This window comes from Neolamprologus multifasciatus, chromosome 16 (assembly GCF_963576455.1).
Source record: "Neolamprologus multifasciatus chromosome 16, fNeoMul1.2, whole genome shotgun sequence".
NCBI classification, from domain to species: domain Eukaryota; kingdom Metazoa; phylum Chordata; class Actinopteri; order Cichliformes; family Cichlidae; genus Neolamprologus; species Neolamprologus multifasciatus.
In genome coordinates this window covers 17,821,117-17,841,669 of record NC_140454.1, presented here as the reverse complement: position 1 = coordinate 17,841,669, position 20,553 = coordinate 17,821,117, and the positions used below count along the sequence as shown (strand labels likewise).

The 20,553-nt window shown below is 38.7% G+C and overlaps 1 protein-coding gene across 2 annotated transcripts in view; it reads right to left on the bottom strand.

The window, feature by feature from the left end:
• The window catches only part of LOC146500629 (glypican-6-like), a 90,353-nt gene extending 74,173 nt beyond the window's left edge, over positions 1-16,180 (bottom strand). Inside the window, exon 1 of one of the 2 annotated variants that reach the window (XM_085134433.1) lies at positions 15,345-16,180. In XM_085134433.1, coding sequence (XP_084990559.1) covers positions 15,345-15,495 — 151 coding nt within the window. In that variant the 5' untranslated portion in view covers positions 15,496-16,180. The remainder of the gene's footprint in view (positions 1-15,344) is intronic. The other variant, XM_085134434.1, reaches the window with a different exon arrangement.
• Between the last annotated feature and the right edge of the window lie 4,373 nt (positions 16,181-20,553).

Genomic DNA, 20,553 nt, shown 5'->3' with positions numbered 1-20,553 from the left:
GGCTCGCCTACAGAAATCACTCCAATTAATACAAGAGTGCAATGCCAACTCATCCAGGAGATAACAAAAAACCCCTCAAACACCACCCAAGGAAATGCAGGCCTCACTTATCTTACTTAAGGTCAGCATCCCCCCCCCAAGACTTTTGGAGAAATATTCTCAGACTAATGAGACAAGTGAGACAATGACAAAGGTTGAACTTTTTGGAAGGTTTGAGTCTCGTCACACCATATAAAAGGGCATAAAACTAACACAGTATTTCATTAAAAGAACATCACACCAGTCGAACATGTTGGTGGTAGGGGCTGGGGCTGCTTTGGTGTTTCGAGACCTGGAAGATCGGACCTAATTGATGAATCCATGAATTCTGCTTTCTACCAGAAAATCCCATAGGAGAATGTCCCACCATCAATTTCTAACCTGAAGCTCAATCACACTCTAGCTATGTGGCAGGACAATGATTGAACATGGCAGTAAGTCCACCTCTGAATGGCTAAATACATAAAATAAAATAATAATTTAAGTTTTTGGAGTAGACTAGTCAAAGTCCAGTATCAAACAAGATTGTGTTGCTTTGGTATAACCTTAAAAAGGCTGTTTATTCTCAAAAACCCTCCAATATGGCAAAGATAGTGCACCAACATTCCTCCACACTGATGTGAAAGACTCATTGTCAGCTATTGCAAATGCTTGATTGCAGTTCTTACTGCCAAGGGTGGCCCAACCAGTTATTCGGTTTAGGGGAGGAGTTTGAATTGTTTTTTCATCCTTAATAAATGTAATCATCAAACATAGCATTTTGTATTTATTCAGGTTATCTTTGTCTGATATTAAAATCCACTTGATGATCTGAAACATTTAAGATGAACAAATACTGAAAAAGTAAGTTATCAGAAAGGGGGCAAATCCTTTTTCACAGCACTGTACATGGCTGTCAGTTGTGCTGCGCCACGGATCAAACCTGGTAAAAATATACAGCTGTTATAATGAGATAGGTTTATTCATGCACACAGATTTATTAACACCTACTCAAGCTGTCATCATAAGTCATAATTTATTATGTCACTCAGTGTCTGTAACCAAATGGGGTGCCAGTCAATTTAGCTACCTTATTATCAGTGCTAATGAAGCTCTATGAAGATATTCAAATTCTACATTCGTTCTGCTGAGATGGGTTCCCATTTTACAAAACTTCTCTGCCAGGCACGTACAACATGTTTATGATATATTTTGCAATCTTTAGCAGGTTTAATGTGTGATAATCCTACATGACAGAAGTGCAGTTGTTTATCTAAATCTGTTTTTACATATTTGCACTTTGTATGCTTACTTACTTTCTACTGGTAAGCAAAGCGATACCTTAAGGCACCTGTTGTCCTTGTTTACTGTTCAGAACACCTCCACAGGTGCCTGTCAAAACCATCATTGCTGCTCAAGTCACACCTACGTAAGCTCTATGTCTCTGATAAAGACCAATTTTATGTAGTGTTCAAAGTCCAAAATGATTGCCCTTGCAATGACTAGTGATGCAGCAAATAATCATTTTAATACATTACTCTTCATACTGAAGATCTGTTTCAACTCACTTCAACCTTGTACCAAATATAGCTCACTAGCATCTCACACAATTAAACCTTGCCTGCAAATATTTAGTTTTTTTTTTCCTTGTACAAACATATACAATGACATCGTTTACTTCCTTTATAACTTATCTAAGAAGGGCACAGGCAAGAGACGATATAAAGAAGATGCAATTATCACACAATTACACTTTGACATGGCTTTAAGCAAAACGAGAGCGTGCTTTTAGAAAAGTTAGACATCACAAACTGAAATGCCGCAATTCAACGCATGACTCATGTTGTTTTAAAGTGTCTAAGTTCCTGTTACACAAGCAAAGGTAGGCCAACTCTCTGAAGTATTCCTCAGTGTACCTGGCCAAAGAGACCCAGAGCATATGTGCTCTGCCATCTGCTGTGTCCCATGGTTCCCCCTGACAAACTTTTAATGGATTCACACTCAAAGACACGCTCAGCCCTAATGAGATCAGGAATGCTTGTGTCACTGCAACTTCTTCTTCTTTGTCAAATCAAAACACCCAACAGGAATTAAGAGTTAAAACAAGTTTGAATTTCTGGCAAGTTATCTTTAAATGTTTAGTTCTTTTAAAACAATTGTTGCTAATATAAAATCCTATCTGATATTTGCTATTCCCCCATGTTATGCAAGTTATCTTTTTCTTTTTTTTTTTTTTTTAAAAAGAGTTAATATACTTCATTATTGCAGATACAGGACACAGTAGCTAATCTGGCTCACAGTCCATCATAATTCACAGGTTAGTTTAATGACTGAAATACAGAGAGAAGCAATAGATATTCTTGTCATTTGTTGGATGTTTTGCAAAGTGTGAATTAAAATCCACTGAGAAGTTAAGGAGGCTTATATATCCACAGCAAATTAATCTTGTTCATCAATGAAACTGCTTGAGTTCACGAGTATATGATCAGTAGCAGCCACAGCCATTAGACAAATGAAATTCTGTATGTCACACCATTGACCAGATGATAGCATAATAGTGAAACGAAGTCCATATTTCAGATGTGGGACCAACAGTGGTGACGATCATGACCAATAAGATAATGATCATCTCCATTTAACAGAATGCGAGTGATATGCAGCATATGTGGCAGAACTAAATCACATTGATTCCATCATTTGGTATTTAAGAAAGTTTTTCTTCATTTTGTGCAAAATTTATCAACACTGAGAATCCTATGTTAACAACTTTGCCAAACAATTAAAATTAATTATTGTTTAATACACCAGAAATTAAATTTTGTAAAACTGCAAATCGTGGCCATGAGTTTATGTTATAAAAACAAAACAGTTATGGTGAAGAAGCTTTTGGTGAACATTGCTTGCAAGATTAGCTGAAATCTGAGCAATGCTCTGAGAGTAACGATTTTTATGAAAACAGAAAAAAAGTCAGTAAAACAACAAATATGACCTCGATCACCATTTGGGTAAAAACCCATTAGGTCATAGGTGTCAAACTCTGGCCCGTGGGCCAAATTTGGCCCGCAGCCTAATTACATTTGGCTCGCGAAGCCATACCAAATTAATATTAGAGCTGGCCTACTGGTATTATACAGCTAATATATATATTGTTTAGTATTAAGCTTTGCTTGTTTCATATTCAGTTTTTCAGCAAAACTTGTTTGAGTCCATAAGAAAAAATTCATTCTTAAATCTGGAGGAAGATTTTTTTTCAATAAATATTAATGTTAGCCCGCGACTTTGTTCCAGTTTTGAATTTTGGCCCACTGTGTATTTGAGTTTGACACCCCTGCATTAGGTGATCATTGTGTGTAAGTTTGATTAAATTCTGGCCAATACAACTCAAAAGGGCATAAAACAAATGGAATAAAGCAAATTCTTTTCAATTTCATAAATTTCCACTTACTGTGATCTTACATTTCCTTAGTTGGTTTAATCCAAGCAAAAATCCATCCAAGACTGGAAGAGCTGTCAACTATTCAATTCTGCACTAAAATATTGAAGTCATTTTAAATCCAAAATCCCTCCTAATCTAAATAAACTGCTTCTTCACACCTTTGAGCCTAAGCAATTCTGTTTTATCTGAGATATCTTTTTGCAAATTTAGACCAAAGATTTTGACTGCCCATGTGGTCATTTTTTATTACAATCATGTTAAGTGCAAAGTACAAACTCAATGCACAAGATGCTGCAAATTAATAACCCTGATAACTGTGATGTCTCAGGAGGTATGAATCAACAATGAGTTAAAAAAAAAAAAAAAAGAATAAAAAGAAAAAAGTAAGTGAGTGGGTGGATAACATATGAATACATGAATGTGATATGTTATCTTCTTGTCTCATGAGCATCATATATAGAAGAGATATGTTGTAAGGGGCTCATTAGATGTGATCCCAACCAAATCTAGTTAGCTCACTTGTTTCACCTTCTTATTAAAAGTAAATCAATAGGTTAGACTTAAAGGTTGCTGTAAATCACCATTCTAACAATGAAGCAGAAACCAAATGCCTGTTACACTCAAACTATGTATGTTAAGTGCCTTGGATGTCTGAAAGAATAGGACATTAGCTAAATGTCAGCAAATGTTAGCTGATGGCCTATGCTTCTAGACACCCAAGGCATGCATACTGGTAATTTCAATGTAATATGCATTCTGCTTCATCCCACTTTCTCTACAGCACACCGAAACAGGCCCCTCAACCAATGAGTAATCAGACTTTGACAAGACAAGATCATATTGTCAGGAACTATATAACAAGAGATATTCATTGAATATGAACATCATCATGGATCTTTAAATCGCTGTATTCCACACACCTTCACACTTTTAATAACGTCTCTAGAGGGTTTTGTGTACAGAATAGCCAAGTTTCTTGCTCAAGTTGGAACTTGCATCAATCAAAAATTGAATGAAATTATTCCTATCACATTTTGGGTCATGTCAGAAGTTATTATGAAAGGCATGTTCATGTTTTAAATAACTGGGGGATGCTGATACAGAGGGGTATATGTCCTTGGGTGAATGAGGACAGGTTCAAGAGGAAATGAATTCTCACTGACATAAAACAGTCTACAATAAAAGCAGCACAGTACAATGGTATGATGGTATTCTTCATCCTCAGGAGAATCAGCGTGAAGGGAAAAAGGACAGGAATAAAGATGTTGGAGCGGTTTCATACACCTAGCAAATGTGTCAGTATATATATATATATATATATATATATATATATATATATATATATATATATATATATATATATATTTGAATATGTCAAACTATTCCTCTGCAACATGCCATGTGCAAGGCTGCGTGCGTGATAAAACAGCCAAACGTTGACTCAAAGGTATAGCTTTTCATATTGAAATGTTTTTAAATGTACTATAAAAAATATTTTTCAGGAAAGAAATATAAATACATAAGAGGAGTGGAGAAAAACAACCTGTTTTTTAAAGGCTTTGGAAAACTTGTGAAGAGATGGGTTTTCCACATTTATATAAATATTTTTTTCTAACAGATTGTTTGTGAAACTGGGGTTTAACCCGACATTTTAACATAAAACTCCTGCTCATCAGGTTTCTGGGAAGATTGGAGATGACTACAGTTTCAGATTAACAATTGAACTGTTGCCTACTAGAGTTTTTTTCAGTAAATTTTAGTGAATGAAGCAAAAGTTCCTCCAGCTTTTTAGACATGAGAATTTCTCAAATATAATGCAAAACTGTACCCACTTTTCAGTGGGGAATGTAGTGTGCATTTTTTAACCACTTTATGACATTTTACAAAATAATAACAATTTTAAAAAAACAAAAAAACACAAGCATTAATAAGGAAATTCGATACAAGTAAATCGTGACAAGGGCTAGAGTCATCTTTACAAAACCTTTTGACAAGAATACATATATTACTATACATATGCAATAAAAAAAATGTTTGACCTTGAGGGTAATAGCTGGGGGATATTTATGTACAGTGGGGCAAAAAAGTATTTAGTCAGCCACCGATTGTGCAAGTTCCCCCACTTAAAATGATGACAGAGGTCAGTAATTTGCAACTGTGAGAGACAGAATGTGAAAAAAAAATCCATGAATTCACATGGTAGGATTTGTAAAGAATTTATTTGTAAATCAGGGTGGAAAATAAGTATTTGGTCACCTCAAACAAGGAAAATCCCTGGCTCTCACAGACCTGTAACGTCTTCTGTAAGAAGCTTTTCTGTCCCCCACTCGTTACCTGTATGAATGGCACCTGTTTGACCTCATCATCTGTATAAAAGACACCTGTCCACAGCCTCAACCAGTCAGACTCCAAACTCCGCCATGGCCAAGACCAAAGAGCTTTCGAAGGACACCAGGAAAAGAATTGTAGACCTGCACCAGACTGGGAAGAGTGAATCTACAATAGGCAAGCAGCTTGGTGTGAAAAAATCAACTGTGGGAGCAATCATCAGAAAATGGAAGACATACAAGACCACTGATAATCTCCCTCGATCTGGGGCTCCACGCAAGATCTCATCCCGTGGGGTCAAAATGATCATGAGAACGGTGAGCAAAGATCCCAGAACCACACGGGGGGACCTGGTGAATGACCTGCAGAGAGCTGGGACCAAAGCAACAAAGGTCACCATCAGTAACACACTACAACGGCAGGGAATCAAATCCCGCAGTGCCAGACGTGTTCCGCTGCTGAAGCCAGTGCATGTCCAGGCCCGTCTGAAGTTTGCCAGAGAGCACATGGATGATACAGCAGAGGATTGGGAGAATGTCATGTGGTCAGATGAAACCAAAGTAGAACTTTTTGGTATAAACTCAACTCGTCGTGTTTGGAGGAAGAAGAATACTGAGTTGCATCCCAAGAACACCATACCTACTGTGAAGCATGGGGGTGGAAACATCATGCTATGGGGCTGTTTTTCTGCCAAGGGGACAGGACGACTGATCCGTGTTAAGGACAGAATGAATGGGGCCAAGTATCGTGAGATTTTGAGCCAAAACCTCCTTCCATCAGTGAGAACTTTGAAGATGAAACGAGGCTGGGTCTTCCAACATGACAATGATCCAAAACACACCGCCCGGGCAACAAAGGAGTGGCTCCGTAAGAAGCATTTGAAAGTCCTGGAGTGGCCTAGCCAGTCTCCAGACCTCAACCCCATAGAAAATCTGTGGCGGGAGTTGAAAGTCCGTGTTGCTCGGCGACAGCCCCAAAACATCACTGCTCTTGAGAAGATCTGCATGGAGGAATGGGCCAAAATACCAGCTACTGTGTGTGCAAACCTGGTAAAGACCTATAGTAAACGTTTGACCTCTGTTATTGCCAACAAAGGTTATGTTACAAAGTATTGAGTTGTATTTTTGTTATTGACCAAATACTTATTTTCCACCCTGATTTACGAATAAATTCTTTACAAATCCTACCATGTGAATTCATGGATTTTTTTTTCACATTCTGTCTCTCACAGTTGAAGTGTACCTCTGGTGCAAATTACTGACCTCTGTCATCATTTTAAGTGGGGGAACTTGCACAATCGGTGGCTGACTAAATACTTTTTTGCCCCACTGTACCATATACCCTTCAGCAAAGTACACCAATATCATTACAGTTAAAATTAATGTATGGATTTCCCTAATACCGTGTACGGCACATTTAGGAATGACAAGTGCAGCATAATCAGCATATGTAGCACTATGTCTAGCTTTGACATTTATTGAGGAGTGCATAATAAAAAGCCTAGTGGAGGCCTGAGGAATCCAGTGTGGATATTCGATCTATGCATGCCTAGAAGCCCCTGAGAATGAGAAGTGAGGAGGCAAGCCTCTCTCGTCTGCATCAGTTTGCTAAGTGGAGCATGGCACACAAACACACTACAGGTAGCAGCTGGTGGCTGTTTAGAGACCCTCAAGGCCCTGAGACCTGCACTGATCGTTACCTTTCACTCAGTTTACAGTTTAGAATACAGGCACCGGTCATTATACCTTGTTACAGTGTATGTGTCCTCTAGCCAGTGGCCTGGTTGCCTTATGCTGGGCTCACGCTGTGCGATTTTTGGCCCATTTTGAGCCGATTTTTGAGTCGTGCGACCGTTTTTGCGATCGGCCCGATTTTGGCCTTCATCGTGCTTCGTGCATCGTGTAGTATACGTGGGGTAACGAGAAGCGATTAACACCTCACGACCATCATCAATCGCTTGGTTTGAAATCCTCATGACCGTCGTGAGGGTCACCGCAGTTTCTCACACTGTGCATGCGCAAACACAAATGTCAGCGAAAAAGACTGCGCAGCACGGCAGTGTAGCGTGTGATCTGGACACAAGGCGATGGAGGCACTTGTAGAACTTTGGAAAGCTCATCCGAGCCTTTTCGATGTGGCCTCACAAAATTATCACGACCACAACAACCGTGAAAATAGTTGGATAGACATTGCTGCTCAATCACAGCTGCCTGATCAATGTTTTTCATTAGCAATTTAGCAAAGTTGATGGCGGTGGTGTGCGTGTCTGTGTGAGTGAAAGACAGAGAGGAAGAGCGAGCGAAAGAATTTCTGTTATAACCTTCATTTTATGGACACACAGTGTGAGCACTCGGGTCGCATCAGAGCATCGGGTCGTATAGTGTGAGACCCTGCATCGTGACCTACGAACTTCTAACCCCTGCGAGTCAATCGTACAGTTTGAGCAGGAGCTGAATCGCGCGACTGACAAAATCGCACAGTGTGAGCCCGGCATTAGAGGGAAAGGATACAGCTCTGCTGCACAAGTACATAGCTTCCATTGGTGGCTTGCTACACACCACACTGAACTATCCTCCAGAGCAGTGTAAAGGCAAGTATAGACTCCAGTTACGCATCATGTCTAGTCAGACGCTGTCAACAAGACAGAAGTTGCTAAAGATAGATCCAACAGCAGCAACAAGGCATTCGAGTTAGCTTTGTTTCATGATGGCTAAGTTTTGACAGTTAGATGTGATGTTGGGAAAAAGTACTGGCTATACGCCACAGTCCAACGCCAGAATTTTGATACTAATGTTAGTGAAAAACACACTGATCCAGAGGATTGTTTTCAGAAAGTGATCTGTGAATGTCTTACAAAAAAGAGACAATGAAATATTGTCAACTACAGGAAACAGTGTAAACAGATCTCCAAAATGGTAGCCTATAATGGTCAAAAAGAAGAAAAAAAAACCCAGCATGAGTGACAAGCGAAAATGTGTTTATGCCAATTTCTTAAAACAGAAATGAAAAGGCTCTTTCATTGTGGCTCCAGGTTAGAATTTAATTGGACAGTTGTTGACAGGAACTAATAGATCAAAATAACATCCATTCATTTCTTGCAGGAGAACTCATTTGTCCACATTTCAAATGATTCTGAAACCATTAAACAATGATTGCAATGCCATTTCATGAGAATCTGTGTATTGTTTTTCACATATTTATTTCAAATAAGTTTAGAAAATGTTAATTCCCCGAGGCAGCAGCATATTCCTCTAGTAATGTATACGACAACAGCTGTGTGTCAGCAATATAAACCAGGCATGCCAGCCTTACAGCATTTGGACAAGCTTCAATAACCCAGTACATTTTACTAAAACTACATTTTTGCAACAAAAAAAAAAAAAAAACGGAAAAAAAATGAACAGGTTTCTGCTACATAGTAACAAAAAGTGACTTGTACCTGGAACTATCTCAATCATTTACTTATTCACATAATATGGACTTTGAATTAGTCAAACAAACAGCATTGTTAATATCTGCCACCTGAACCCGGTTTGGTTTTTAAATGTGTAGGGTGTATTAAAATTTCAACAACTGGAGTTATGAGCAGCAGAAAGTTGGACATAAACCCTGCTGGAGGCCACAAACAAAATAAACAGAAAGTTTGGGTCACAAACAGGATTAGGGTTTAGAAATATTAGCCAAAGAGTACTTTTGGTGTTAAAAAAATATCAGTAACCCTGAAGACATCAGTTCCCCTCCTTCCTGAAGAAACACAAACACATCAAAATTCATCAAAATCTGAGAGGAGTGCATTGTTGCATAAACTGTAGGTTCCAGACAGGCAGAATAAAATAACTTGGTCTTGGACTGCTGGTCAGATACAATAAACTCAGTGCATGGCTTTATGAGGGTGATTGTGCAAGCAGCCCTCTTGAATAGTGCATATGAAGAAGAAATATGGCTTGCACACAACTAAATAAATATTGTGTATATCAAAAGATGATGGTGCTAAACAAAGACTATATGCATGAAAACAAAACTGTTCAATAAAACATGCAGTACCAATTTAAATCCAAATAGTTTCATTTAAATAAGCAATACACAAATAGATAAACCACGCAAGCACAAACAAACAATCCTTATCAATTTTACAAGACATAAGCTACAAGAACACTCAACAGAAGCATATACAGAAATGTGCTATAAATACTCACAAGGCAAGCAAACAGAGAAACATGTGACAAGAAGCACAGACACCAAAGGATTTTTTTTTTCAATGGGACACCTGGTTGGGACTTGCTTGTGCACATGCAAGAAACAAGTCTTTCTGCCAAAAGTTCTTTCTCATATCCGACTGAAATGATTTATGAAATGTAGGCAAACCTGTGAAAGTATCCATTTAACTAATAAAATAGTATTGCCCTAAATTCAACTAAGTTAGCTAAGTTGGAGAATAAAATCGAGAACAAAAATCAGTCCATCAAGTATCTTAGTATAAATGCATTGGGAGATGCATCAGGAAGGACATCCATTGTAGAAATCTACCCCTTGTGAATAAGGGAGCAGCTGAAAGTAGCTTCTCAATGGTTTATCCAAATTAATGTTGTGGAGGGGCTGAAACTTATCCCAGCTGTCATGAGACAAGCGACAGTATGCAACCTGGACAGCACACAAGTCTAGTCCATGACAGTAAACTAAAACAACCAAGTTTAAAATCAATAGGTCACTGCTGATTTATGAGTGATCATTCCAGGTTAGGTTGGGGCCTCATCATGGAGAGACTCCACCTGTCAGTTAGCTTGGAAACAACTTGTGTCTCTGGAAGAGCTGAAGGAAGTGGCTGAAAGTTCTGGGTGACTCTGTTTAGGCTACTGCTCTCACAGTCTGGACCCAAATAAGCAACAGAAATGGATGGATGGCTGGATGGATGGGGACACAAACCCTTTTAAATAAAAGTCCTTTTTTTGACCTGTGCATCCACGGCAACCTCAGCCTCATAACTGGTATGGTCATCTGACATTTCTGAGTATTTCTCCTAGAAATGTTTTCCGGCAGAAAATGTTGAGTAATTTTTTGCGCTACTTTCTGTTGTTCAGTGCTTTATGAATTTTGAAGTTGCTGTGGAAAATGAGCGGAAACATTTTTAGTCTAATGCAACATTGCTCATCACTTTTTTTTTGTCTCCACATTTACATTTACAGCTCGTTTGTGTAACCGATTGAGTTGCACTTGGAGTACGTTTTGTCTGTTTTAAGTGTTAAGCTTATAAAGTATTAAAACTTATGTACAGTATAAGGCTAACACTTAAAAACAACAACAACTGTGTGTTAATCCACTTCAGGGCCAGGAGTTTGTACTTTTGTGCATTCTGCATAAAAAACTTTTAGAAATTTCCATTTCTTAAATTTATTTTGATGCACTTTGATTCTGGTAGTGTTATGCTTTTAGCGCTGCAACCCTAAAAGACTTGCAGGACACAGTTTCCTGCAGCTCTCACAGGAAACACCCGCAGAGAGAGCCCATCATGAGGCCATTTTGGCATCCATAAGTATGATTGATGACATAGGGATGCAGACAGCGAGAATTCCCCTCTGCCATGAGAAAAATGATGATTGTTTGGATTTTTTTTATTTATTTTTTTGCCTGTTAGTGCCCCCCTCTGCTTCTCAGTGGGACACATTTACATTACGTTAGCAACATATACACTCAAAGCCTGGGGCTACCAAATACAAACAAAACAACTCCCGTGGATCTCAAAAGTCCATTTATCCACAATTTTTTATCACAAATACTTCGATGTTTGTAGAGTAAAATGTAAAAAAGGTAAAACATGCCATCGGAAGCCATTATCCCTTTCAGGACCTCACCCCCAGATATATTTCAACATGTGTGACTGGCAGGAAGGTCGCAATAATTTCACAATACATCACAGCAACAGTGGAGTGTGCTGCAGTGGCTAACAAAGTCACCTGGCCATTCCCTTTGCAGACACTGCCATTTAGCCCTTTTTAATCCCATCCATCCCATTACATGACAGTAGAAGACCTGTGCACATTACATGCTTCAGTAGAGATCATTTGCCTCGCGCAGGCAGCCAAAGATCACATAAAATATTACCACCCGTTATTTCTGTCCCACCTCCATCTCCTGACTGGCAGTAAACAGAGCTGGACATCAAATGATAGCATAGTATATGACATCCTAAGAAGTTCCATTGAATCCCGCAGTCTGCCATATGACTCACTCTCCACGTCTCAGACATTGGGTAATCAACTGAGTGGAAACTGGGACAGCAGATAAGACTGAGTGCAGGTCTTAACTTTAACAAGCAATAAAAAAGTGGATTTCAGAGGCAAAATATAATTAATTTGCTTACAATTAAATTAAACAGATATAATTAAAGTCTTCTGAGAGGGTGATTCATATTTTAAGATGTGCAAACACTCCAAAGACTTTTAGAGCAATTCATAAGTTTATTCCTATTTTAAATGTCTTCACAGTATACTAGTTTCCAGCCCGGTCTGGTCAGCAGAAAGAATCATCGGTTAAGTCTTGTGGAATTACTGTACTCGCTGAGCCTTCGGGCTTTGAATCATAACAACATTTTTGTCAATAACACCATCTCCAGTGCTGTCATTCCCCCTGACCTGGTTCCTCTATTGAGCCCAAACACAAACACACAAATACGAAAACACACACACAGAAAATCTGGGGTACTAAGCTTTTCATTTCAACTCCAGGAGAAGACGTGGTAGTTATTTCAACATTTTAAGTAGTGCAGAAATACTCTCACAATAGCACCCTGATGTTTCACGGTTATTATTTTCACTCTATTATATTTGCAGTGGTTGCAGTGAATTACTCATATTGGCCAATCTTATAGAAAAAGTTTGGGTAATATAAAAAAGTAATAGATATATATTTCAATAGTATTCTAATTTGATTCATTTAAATATGAGTACAATCTAATTTAATAAAAACATAACTTTACAAATACAGTGTTTCCCAAATATGTTTCCCAGTCTCTAACGGCATCACATCAAAAGCAGCAAAACCACACACACATCCATCTGTCACAGACTTCAAGAAATCAAACCGCCAAGTGAGACCATTCAACAAAAAATGCACAGCATGCAGCAGCAGTGAAAGCACCATTTGTGGAGGTGGACCAGTAATAAGTTTAAGATTTCCCCTAAATCGTCAGTGATTTTAATAGAGTGTGATGGCAGTTGTGAGACTGGCACAAACAGCAAAACAGGAAGCTTTTGAAGCTCTAAAGTAACTTAAATTTTTTTGTAACTTTAATGATCAAGTCGTCCGTCCTAAACAGCTCTTCAAGTCATCACAAACTGCACAAAAAAAGTGTTTAAGTTCGCATTAATCTGTGAATTGGTGTTAATGTCATTTGCAATCTGTCTGTAAACTCCACAAATCACAAAATGTGAACAGTAACGTGCCCTTGACACACTCATTGACTACACCACTACCTCTACATCATGTGTGTAATATAAATGAATGATATTTCAGTGAAAAAACTAAATAACTAAAAAGGGCCGAAGCTAAAAGCAGATAATGCTGCATTATTAACAACATCTGCCAAGTGAATTTCATAACTATATATCCATCCATCCATTTTCTTAACCCCAGGGAAGCTGGGATCTATCCCAGCTGTCATTAGAGCTAAAGGAAGGGTACACCCTGGACAGATCGGTAGTCTGTCATGAGGCTGACACGCAGGGAGACAGAAAACCATTAACGCTCATATTCATGGAGTGCGGGAGGAAGCCGGAGTTCCCGGAGACAGCCCATACATAGGCAGGGAGAACATGCAACCTTCCCAAAGTAGCTTAGTAAAGTAAAGTAAAGTAAGCTTGTGGATTCAAACCCAGTACACCCTAGATGTGAGGCAACAGTGCACAGCACCACACGACTGTCTATAATGTTAAAAAAAATACACATATTTTAATAAGCTATATTACTCAATTATAGTCCAAATGATCTAATTTATCCCCAAATCAGCTATTAAAACAAAGGCTCTATTTTCAGGAGATTAAGTAAAATAGTGCAAACAAGTCGTGTGCCAGCCACGAGATTAAATTTTAAATCAGTTCAGACTAATATAAACTTACATAGCGAAAAAGAAAGCTCTCTGCATTTACTACATTTCTGCTAAGAAGCAACTTGAATGTTTTTTCATTTATTTATTTATTGATAGGACAATGTTACGATTTGAATCAACTTTTAATCAAAAGGAATTTGCAAATTTATTTTAGGCAAGATCTGGCTTGGCTTGAAAGTTGTTTGCATGAGTAAGAGGCAATGAGCTGTGAGCCCAGAGGACATGTCTATCACTGTGCGAATTTGCTGAGTTGTTGATAAAGTGTTTCTCCCGAAGACATGTAAGGTTGTGACTCATTCAAAGAGAAGATCAAAAGACTTTTATTCAGGGTGACATAATTCAGGAAAGAGACAGATTGGATTTTTTCCACTCATTCCAGAGATTAGTTGTGATGTCAGAGACACAGATCCAACGGATTTAGTCAGTTAGTTATTCAACCCGTCTCTGAACAGGTGTGCCTGTTATCAAATATGCAGCCTTTTACTTGTGCCAGATTCCCTGATTTATAGAAAGAATAATTGGCCTTGAAGCATAACAATGACGACCTGGAGAGACAATTCAATGAAAGAGGCGGAAAGGGGAGACTGCCTCTCATCCATACTCCTGTTCTGATGACATAGTGATATTTATATCCAAACTATGCTTGAAAAACAGATTGATTTAATTTAAGTATCGCTGCAGTGAAACACTGCATCGGGCCTGCCTTATTTCGCACAAGGTATATTTAAGATAATTACTTATTAGGCTTATGGCAGAAACCATGCAATGCCAAATGAAGTGAGCAGCGGTTGTGGTCTACTGCTTGAGCATTGCATGAGCTTCATTTTATCTAATCACCCAATTTTCACAGGACAGGAGTTAATCTGCACAGCTGTCCACTCACTGGGCTCCCTCTACTTGGTTTTCACCGTCAGAAACCTCTACTGGAGACATGCAGACACATTTCACACTCGGCATTGATAGGGCAGGATAGCCAGTATGACATATATATATATATATAACTAAATAAGCCTGTAGTTATGCGTTCAGGCAGTTTACATGCGTGGGTTCCCGATTAGAGCAGATCTCTCCAAACAGCTGTGGGAAGCTCACTACCCCCAGGTAGTCAGTCAGGAGCGTTTTGGAAATCAAGTAGCTCACATCATTTGTATAAAGTTAACTTCAGTGAGTGAAAATCACAGCAGGTACTTTGTGAGTGACAGGTGGTTGAAAAGCTGGAACCGATTAGTTGGACGTGGTGCAGTCGCAGTAGCGTACCCCTGCAGCATTAAAACGATTTAGCGTCTTAAATGAGTTGCAATAGGACTGCTGAGTATTTTTAACTTTTCCTCTCAGATATAAACACTTAACACAGACGCGTTTACTATTATTATTTTATTTTGTAAAAGTCGCTGCATATTCCCGATCATTTCGGATGCTGTAACTGGCAGGTCGTGAGCCAGTAACTCAGTCCACCCTTACCTGGGATCTCCTGATGGGGAACATGTGAGAAGCCAAAGCCTTTCGCGATGGAAGCCTCCCTCACCTCGCTGCAATTCCTCGCTTTAAATTCGGCTCTTGCCGCAACAGACAGCACAGAAAAAGTGCAAATGATGGTCTCCAGTCTGAGCATCGTTCACTTCTGTACAGATCCCTCACTGTTTAGGTACTCTGCAGTGTCCCGCTTGCTGACAAAACTCCCCCCTCCTGCAGCAGATTCGCAGGTAGACTACTTAATGACTGGTCGTTTTTGGTGGTTGAAACTCAACTATAGTCTATAAACACATCCCCCAAAGCACAACGGATTTGTATCGCCACCGAGTTCAGTTGAAAGTCCCTCGGCGCAGTAGAAAAGAAAGCTGTGAGCGTAAAGGTGCCACATGAATCCAAGGAGCGCGTTTCCCGGCTTGTTGACTCAACTTCGCTCAGCAAAGAAAGCCCATTGTAGCTGCGTTGAAGTGGAAATGCTCTGTGGAGGAGAGCGCTGTGTGTTCAGATGCACCGGCAGGGCAAAAGCGGGACACAAAACGTGGAGTGGAATCGAGCCTCATCCAGTGTAGCAGGTCGGCACCTGCATACGAGATACAACCTGGTAGAAAGTAACAAATACATAAAACATCCTGTAGGTGCTATTGGATTAAAAATGGGAAGATATGGAGCCTACTTTAAAATTGAATCGCTGCCATAAATGCCTGTGGGTATATCCCATTGTTTTTCGTGAGTGTGAATTATAAAATGCAGTCTGTTACACTTGGATTTCTTTTCTAATATCTGCAACTTAACAAACCTTTACTTGGCCTGCACGTTTATGCTCCACTGGGGAGATGGCGATTCTGCTGAGCTTAGAAAATGCAAATGTTGATATTTCTTCACTACATTCATCTGATACAGAAGCAAATTATCAGGTTCTGTAGTATCAAATTGTATAAGTCACGAAAGGATTTGATTAAGACCAGAAGGCAAGCTTTCACAGTTTTATTGATTTTGGAAGAGCTTGATCCCTGGGTAGATCAACAGTGGATTAACATGTCTCCCATCACTATGCAAAGGATTCCAGTGGGATGGGTTACCACATTTTGAAAGTTCTTTAAAAGTGACACCGGCTTGTTTCAGATGGTAGCACTGGAAGATCTTCAATTAAATATCCAAATCCAAGGGGTTCAGGTTTAAGGGCAACACTGAGGCATGTTCTGCTTTACTGATTAAAGTGCCTGTATTCTGGCTTTATGAGGCCACATTCAGTTCCCCACATGAAAGACGGTCATTATTTTTAAAATTCTTAATGTATGTTCATGTCGATCATGTCCTTTGAGAGGTTCCGAGAAGTTGCATAATGAAAACACTGCTAATCACAGCACCAAAATACACTTGTACTCCCTTTTATGTTTGCAACTGGTCAAACGCTATTCCCCAAAAACAAATGTAGTCCCCCCGTTTTGACATTCAGTAAAGGGATGATAGAATTAGTCGTTAGTCTCTTCATCCTTTTGTAGTTCCTTTTATGAATTCTGTGCTCTACTTTTATAGTGAGACATTTTGACCTGGACATGTCACACTTTAATGTATCCAACTTTGAAACCCAGGGGATGATTTCATCCAGATGAATAATTTTAATACAATAAAGAATTAATCACAGCCAAGATGGCTTTCAAGTTTCCTAACTACATAGTAATATGCTGCTCTAACTTACCACAGTTATTCTGGGATTTCAAGACATCCCCAGACCAGCCAGTGATGTAGAGTAGTAAACATGATGTCATAGAAGCATTAAAATGTGGACCCAAAAGCTTGGACATGGGACGAGGCAGACTGCAAGTAAAAAGTGAGTCCTTTATTCTGGCTAATCAGAGTTCATACGTAAAAACAAAGTGAAACACGGTCTGGGGAAACAACAAAACATAAAGTTAGCCAAAGTTCTGCTTTAAATAGAAACATGAGGTAATCCAGGATATGGGAAACACCCAGGTACAGAGCTGAATCTAATCAGACATTATCAAGACAAGGGAAGCAAAAGTAAATACAAGGCACATGGGACAAGAGCTACCAAAACAAACAGGAAGTAACAACACAGAAAAATGCCTACCACAGAGACTAAGACTTGATAACAGTAAACAGGGACACACGAGAGATCAAATGAACTGAAAACTCATGGACATAGACTCATGGAAAACCCCCCCACAAAAGATAACCTAAAATACAAAATCCAAAGATATATAAACTTTAAAAAACTCCAAACACTAGGTCAAAGACCCAAGAACATGAAGTGCAGTAACATTTAACTTTATTATCTTGTCAAAATCACAGAACCTACTTGTCGAAACAATAAACACTTCAGCCGTCAAGGTGACAAAACTATAACTTTGGCATACTGTCACACTAACGGTTCAGAACAAAACAAACAGAACTTAATAGAAGAGAAACACTGAGTGCTGTGACACCGACAGTGCTTATTATGAGAACATTAGAAGGTGAAGAAAGGCATAGCAACAACCTCTTAAGTCTCGCAACCAAGAGACAAAAACACACATCACACATACACAGGTGAGTTCAGTGTTTGAACCGCAGCTAAGATATTGTCTCATAAGCTGCTGCTAATAAGTAACACTAACACCTGGTGCAAGCTAAAGTGAGAGGCTTAGACATTTTCTCTGCCTCTGACAGCTGCATGTACAGCACCTTGGAGAGCACCACATATTCACCTCTTACCTTAGCCATCACATTTGTTTTCCTTTTAATATGGCGATTACACAACATTACTACAGGACTTTTCATCGTGTCCTATCCCACCTCGAAATTAAAGCTTTTATTTAAAAGCATTAACTTTTATTTATTTATTGTAAGGCGGCGTTCATAAACAATTAACTAACAAATGAAGAGATTGTGCACCTGTCTCCATCTGTTCCACCAGTACACATTCATTCTAACCTGCACAGTGTGAATCAACTGATGATCAATCTTTCAGTTAAAATGGTAAGTAATAAAGATGCTCTTGTAACCAGTGGGGACTGGCTGGGATGATAATGGTTTATGTGAGTTTGTGTATTGTTTAATTATGTTTTGTGTACTTTTCTGTTCACTTTATGGTAGCTGGGATAGTATTGTTAAGACTTGTGAATTGACTTTTTATTTTCATTTGCTACAATCTTTAATTACCTCTGTCAATACTGCACAGTTTCTAAGATAAGAAAACTGAAATAAATCAACACCATTAGGTAAAGAAGATAAGCAAATGCACATTACATAATATCTGACCTACCTGCAAGTCATGACAACAAAAAAATATAAATTTTAATATGAGTTAAATTGTTCTACCTGCCCTACATTCTAATGCACTCGGATTTCTCCCCAATATCGATTCAGGCTCTGTTCACATTCCTCATACAGATGAGAAAATCCATGTTTATTCTTTGTAAAAAAAAACAAAAAAACAAAAAACAAAGCGGTACAATAAGAAGTCCGGGGATCTCAGAGCTGATGCCTTGAATCAAAACAGCCTGACTGTTGTTTTTGGCTGTGTCCACAAATTTTCACAAACGTGAAAAGGGGTAAGGAACAGCTTATATGGATTTGATATCAAATATGTGGCAAGCAAAGCGAACACTTCACTTAATCTCAGGAAGATGAATGCAGATTTCTGTCAATGTGTCGGACTAAATGACTCATTGGCATGACCACAATGTGCAAGCTAGATGTACATCTTCTCCAAATCCTCAATACATGAGGAAAGGCAACAATATCTCTATGATCCCTCAATTATTCTAGTTGGATAAAAACACTGCATTGTGTTGAAATTTGCTGTCGCTTCCAAGGTTCAACCAATATAAATTTTCTTTCATGCACGTTTAATGTAGGCTTTCCTGATAGGCTGTGTAGTGTAATTCAGAAACCTTCAGACTTTGTTTCAAAATCATCTCAAAACACAGCAAAGAAATATGTTAATTGCTACATCCCTAAAATCTCTGGTACAGGATTTTGTGTCATAAATAAATGTGCTTATGTTTTAAAATTCTGGGACAAATATCCACAAATTGCATAACAGCAAGAAGTCACTTTACAACATAATGCAATCAGGAAATATGAAATGTATGTTCAAGGATTTCAGAACTATTTACCATCCTTCTGTTTGATGTGAATAAGCTTACAATCAGTTTCTGTAGAAGACCTAAAAATATGGCCTCAGATTTGAATCAAACACAAAGTAGATAACTACCAGACAAAGCTTTTAAAAATACAATAATGTGTCTCATTGTAAAAAGAGTATACTCAAACATTTGTTTAAATCATGTCATTTAAATTTCCATCAATGATAGATAGATAGATAGATAGATAGATAGATAGATAGATAGATAAAACTTTATTAATCCCTCGGGTGGGTTCCTCTGAGAAATTTGGTTTCCAAAAAGCACAGCACCGACAGAAGTTACAGAGTTAAGAATATTATATATATATATATACACATATATAAATACAAAGACATATATAGATAAAATATACAAAGGGGATAAATAGAATAAATAGGAATAAAAATAAAAATAAAAATACAAGTGAATTGCACATTTCAAGTATGGAGTCTATTGCACCGCTGATTATTAACAAAAAGTATTGCACAAAAGGTAATTGCACAGTGAAGTGGAGAGGCACTACAGCTTAGTTGTTCCCCCCTCCTTTGTCCTCCTGTTTCCCCTCCCTCTCCCCTCCAGAGAGGATTTAAACAGTTTGATGGCGTGTGGGACAAAGGAGTTTTTAAGTCTGTTGGTTCTTGTCTTTGGGAGAAGCAACCTGTCACTGAACAGACTCTTCTGGTTGTTTATGGCCGTGTGCAGAGGATGCCCAGCATTGTCCATAATGTCCAGCAGTTTCTTTAGTGTCCTTTTCTCTGCCACTGACACCAGAGTGTCCAGCTTCATGCCGACCACAGAGCCAGCCTTCCTGATCAGTTTTTCCAGCCTGGATGAGTCCTTCAATGGTAGAAAGTCTAAAAGTTGTTAAGAAATATTAAGGTACAAGACCATGATTCAGTTGTCTGAAGTTGTAGAAGCACTTTTAGCTTCACTAACAAGAAGCAGTCGTTTTCTGTATGACTGCATTAGTCTCTCAGCTTTACAATGTTGCTTCAGTTTGTGTACATTCATTTATGTGCAGCACTCCTTAGGTCTTGCCACGGCATTTCAATTGGATTGAGGTCTGGACT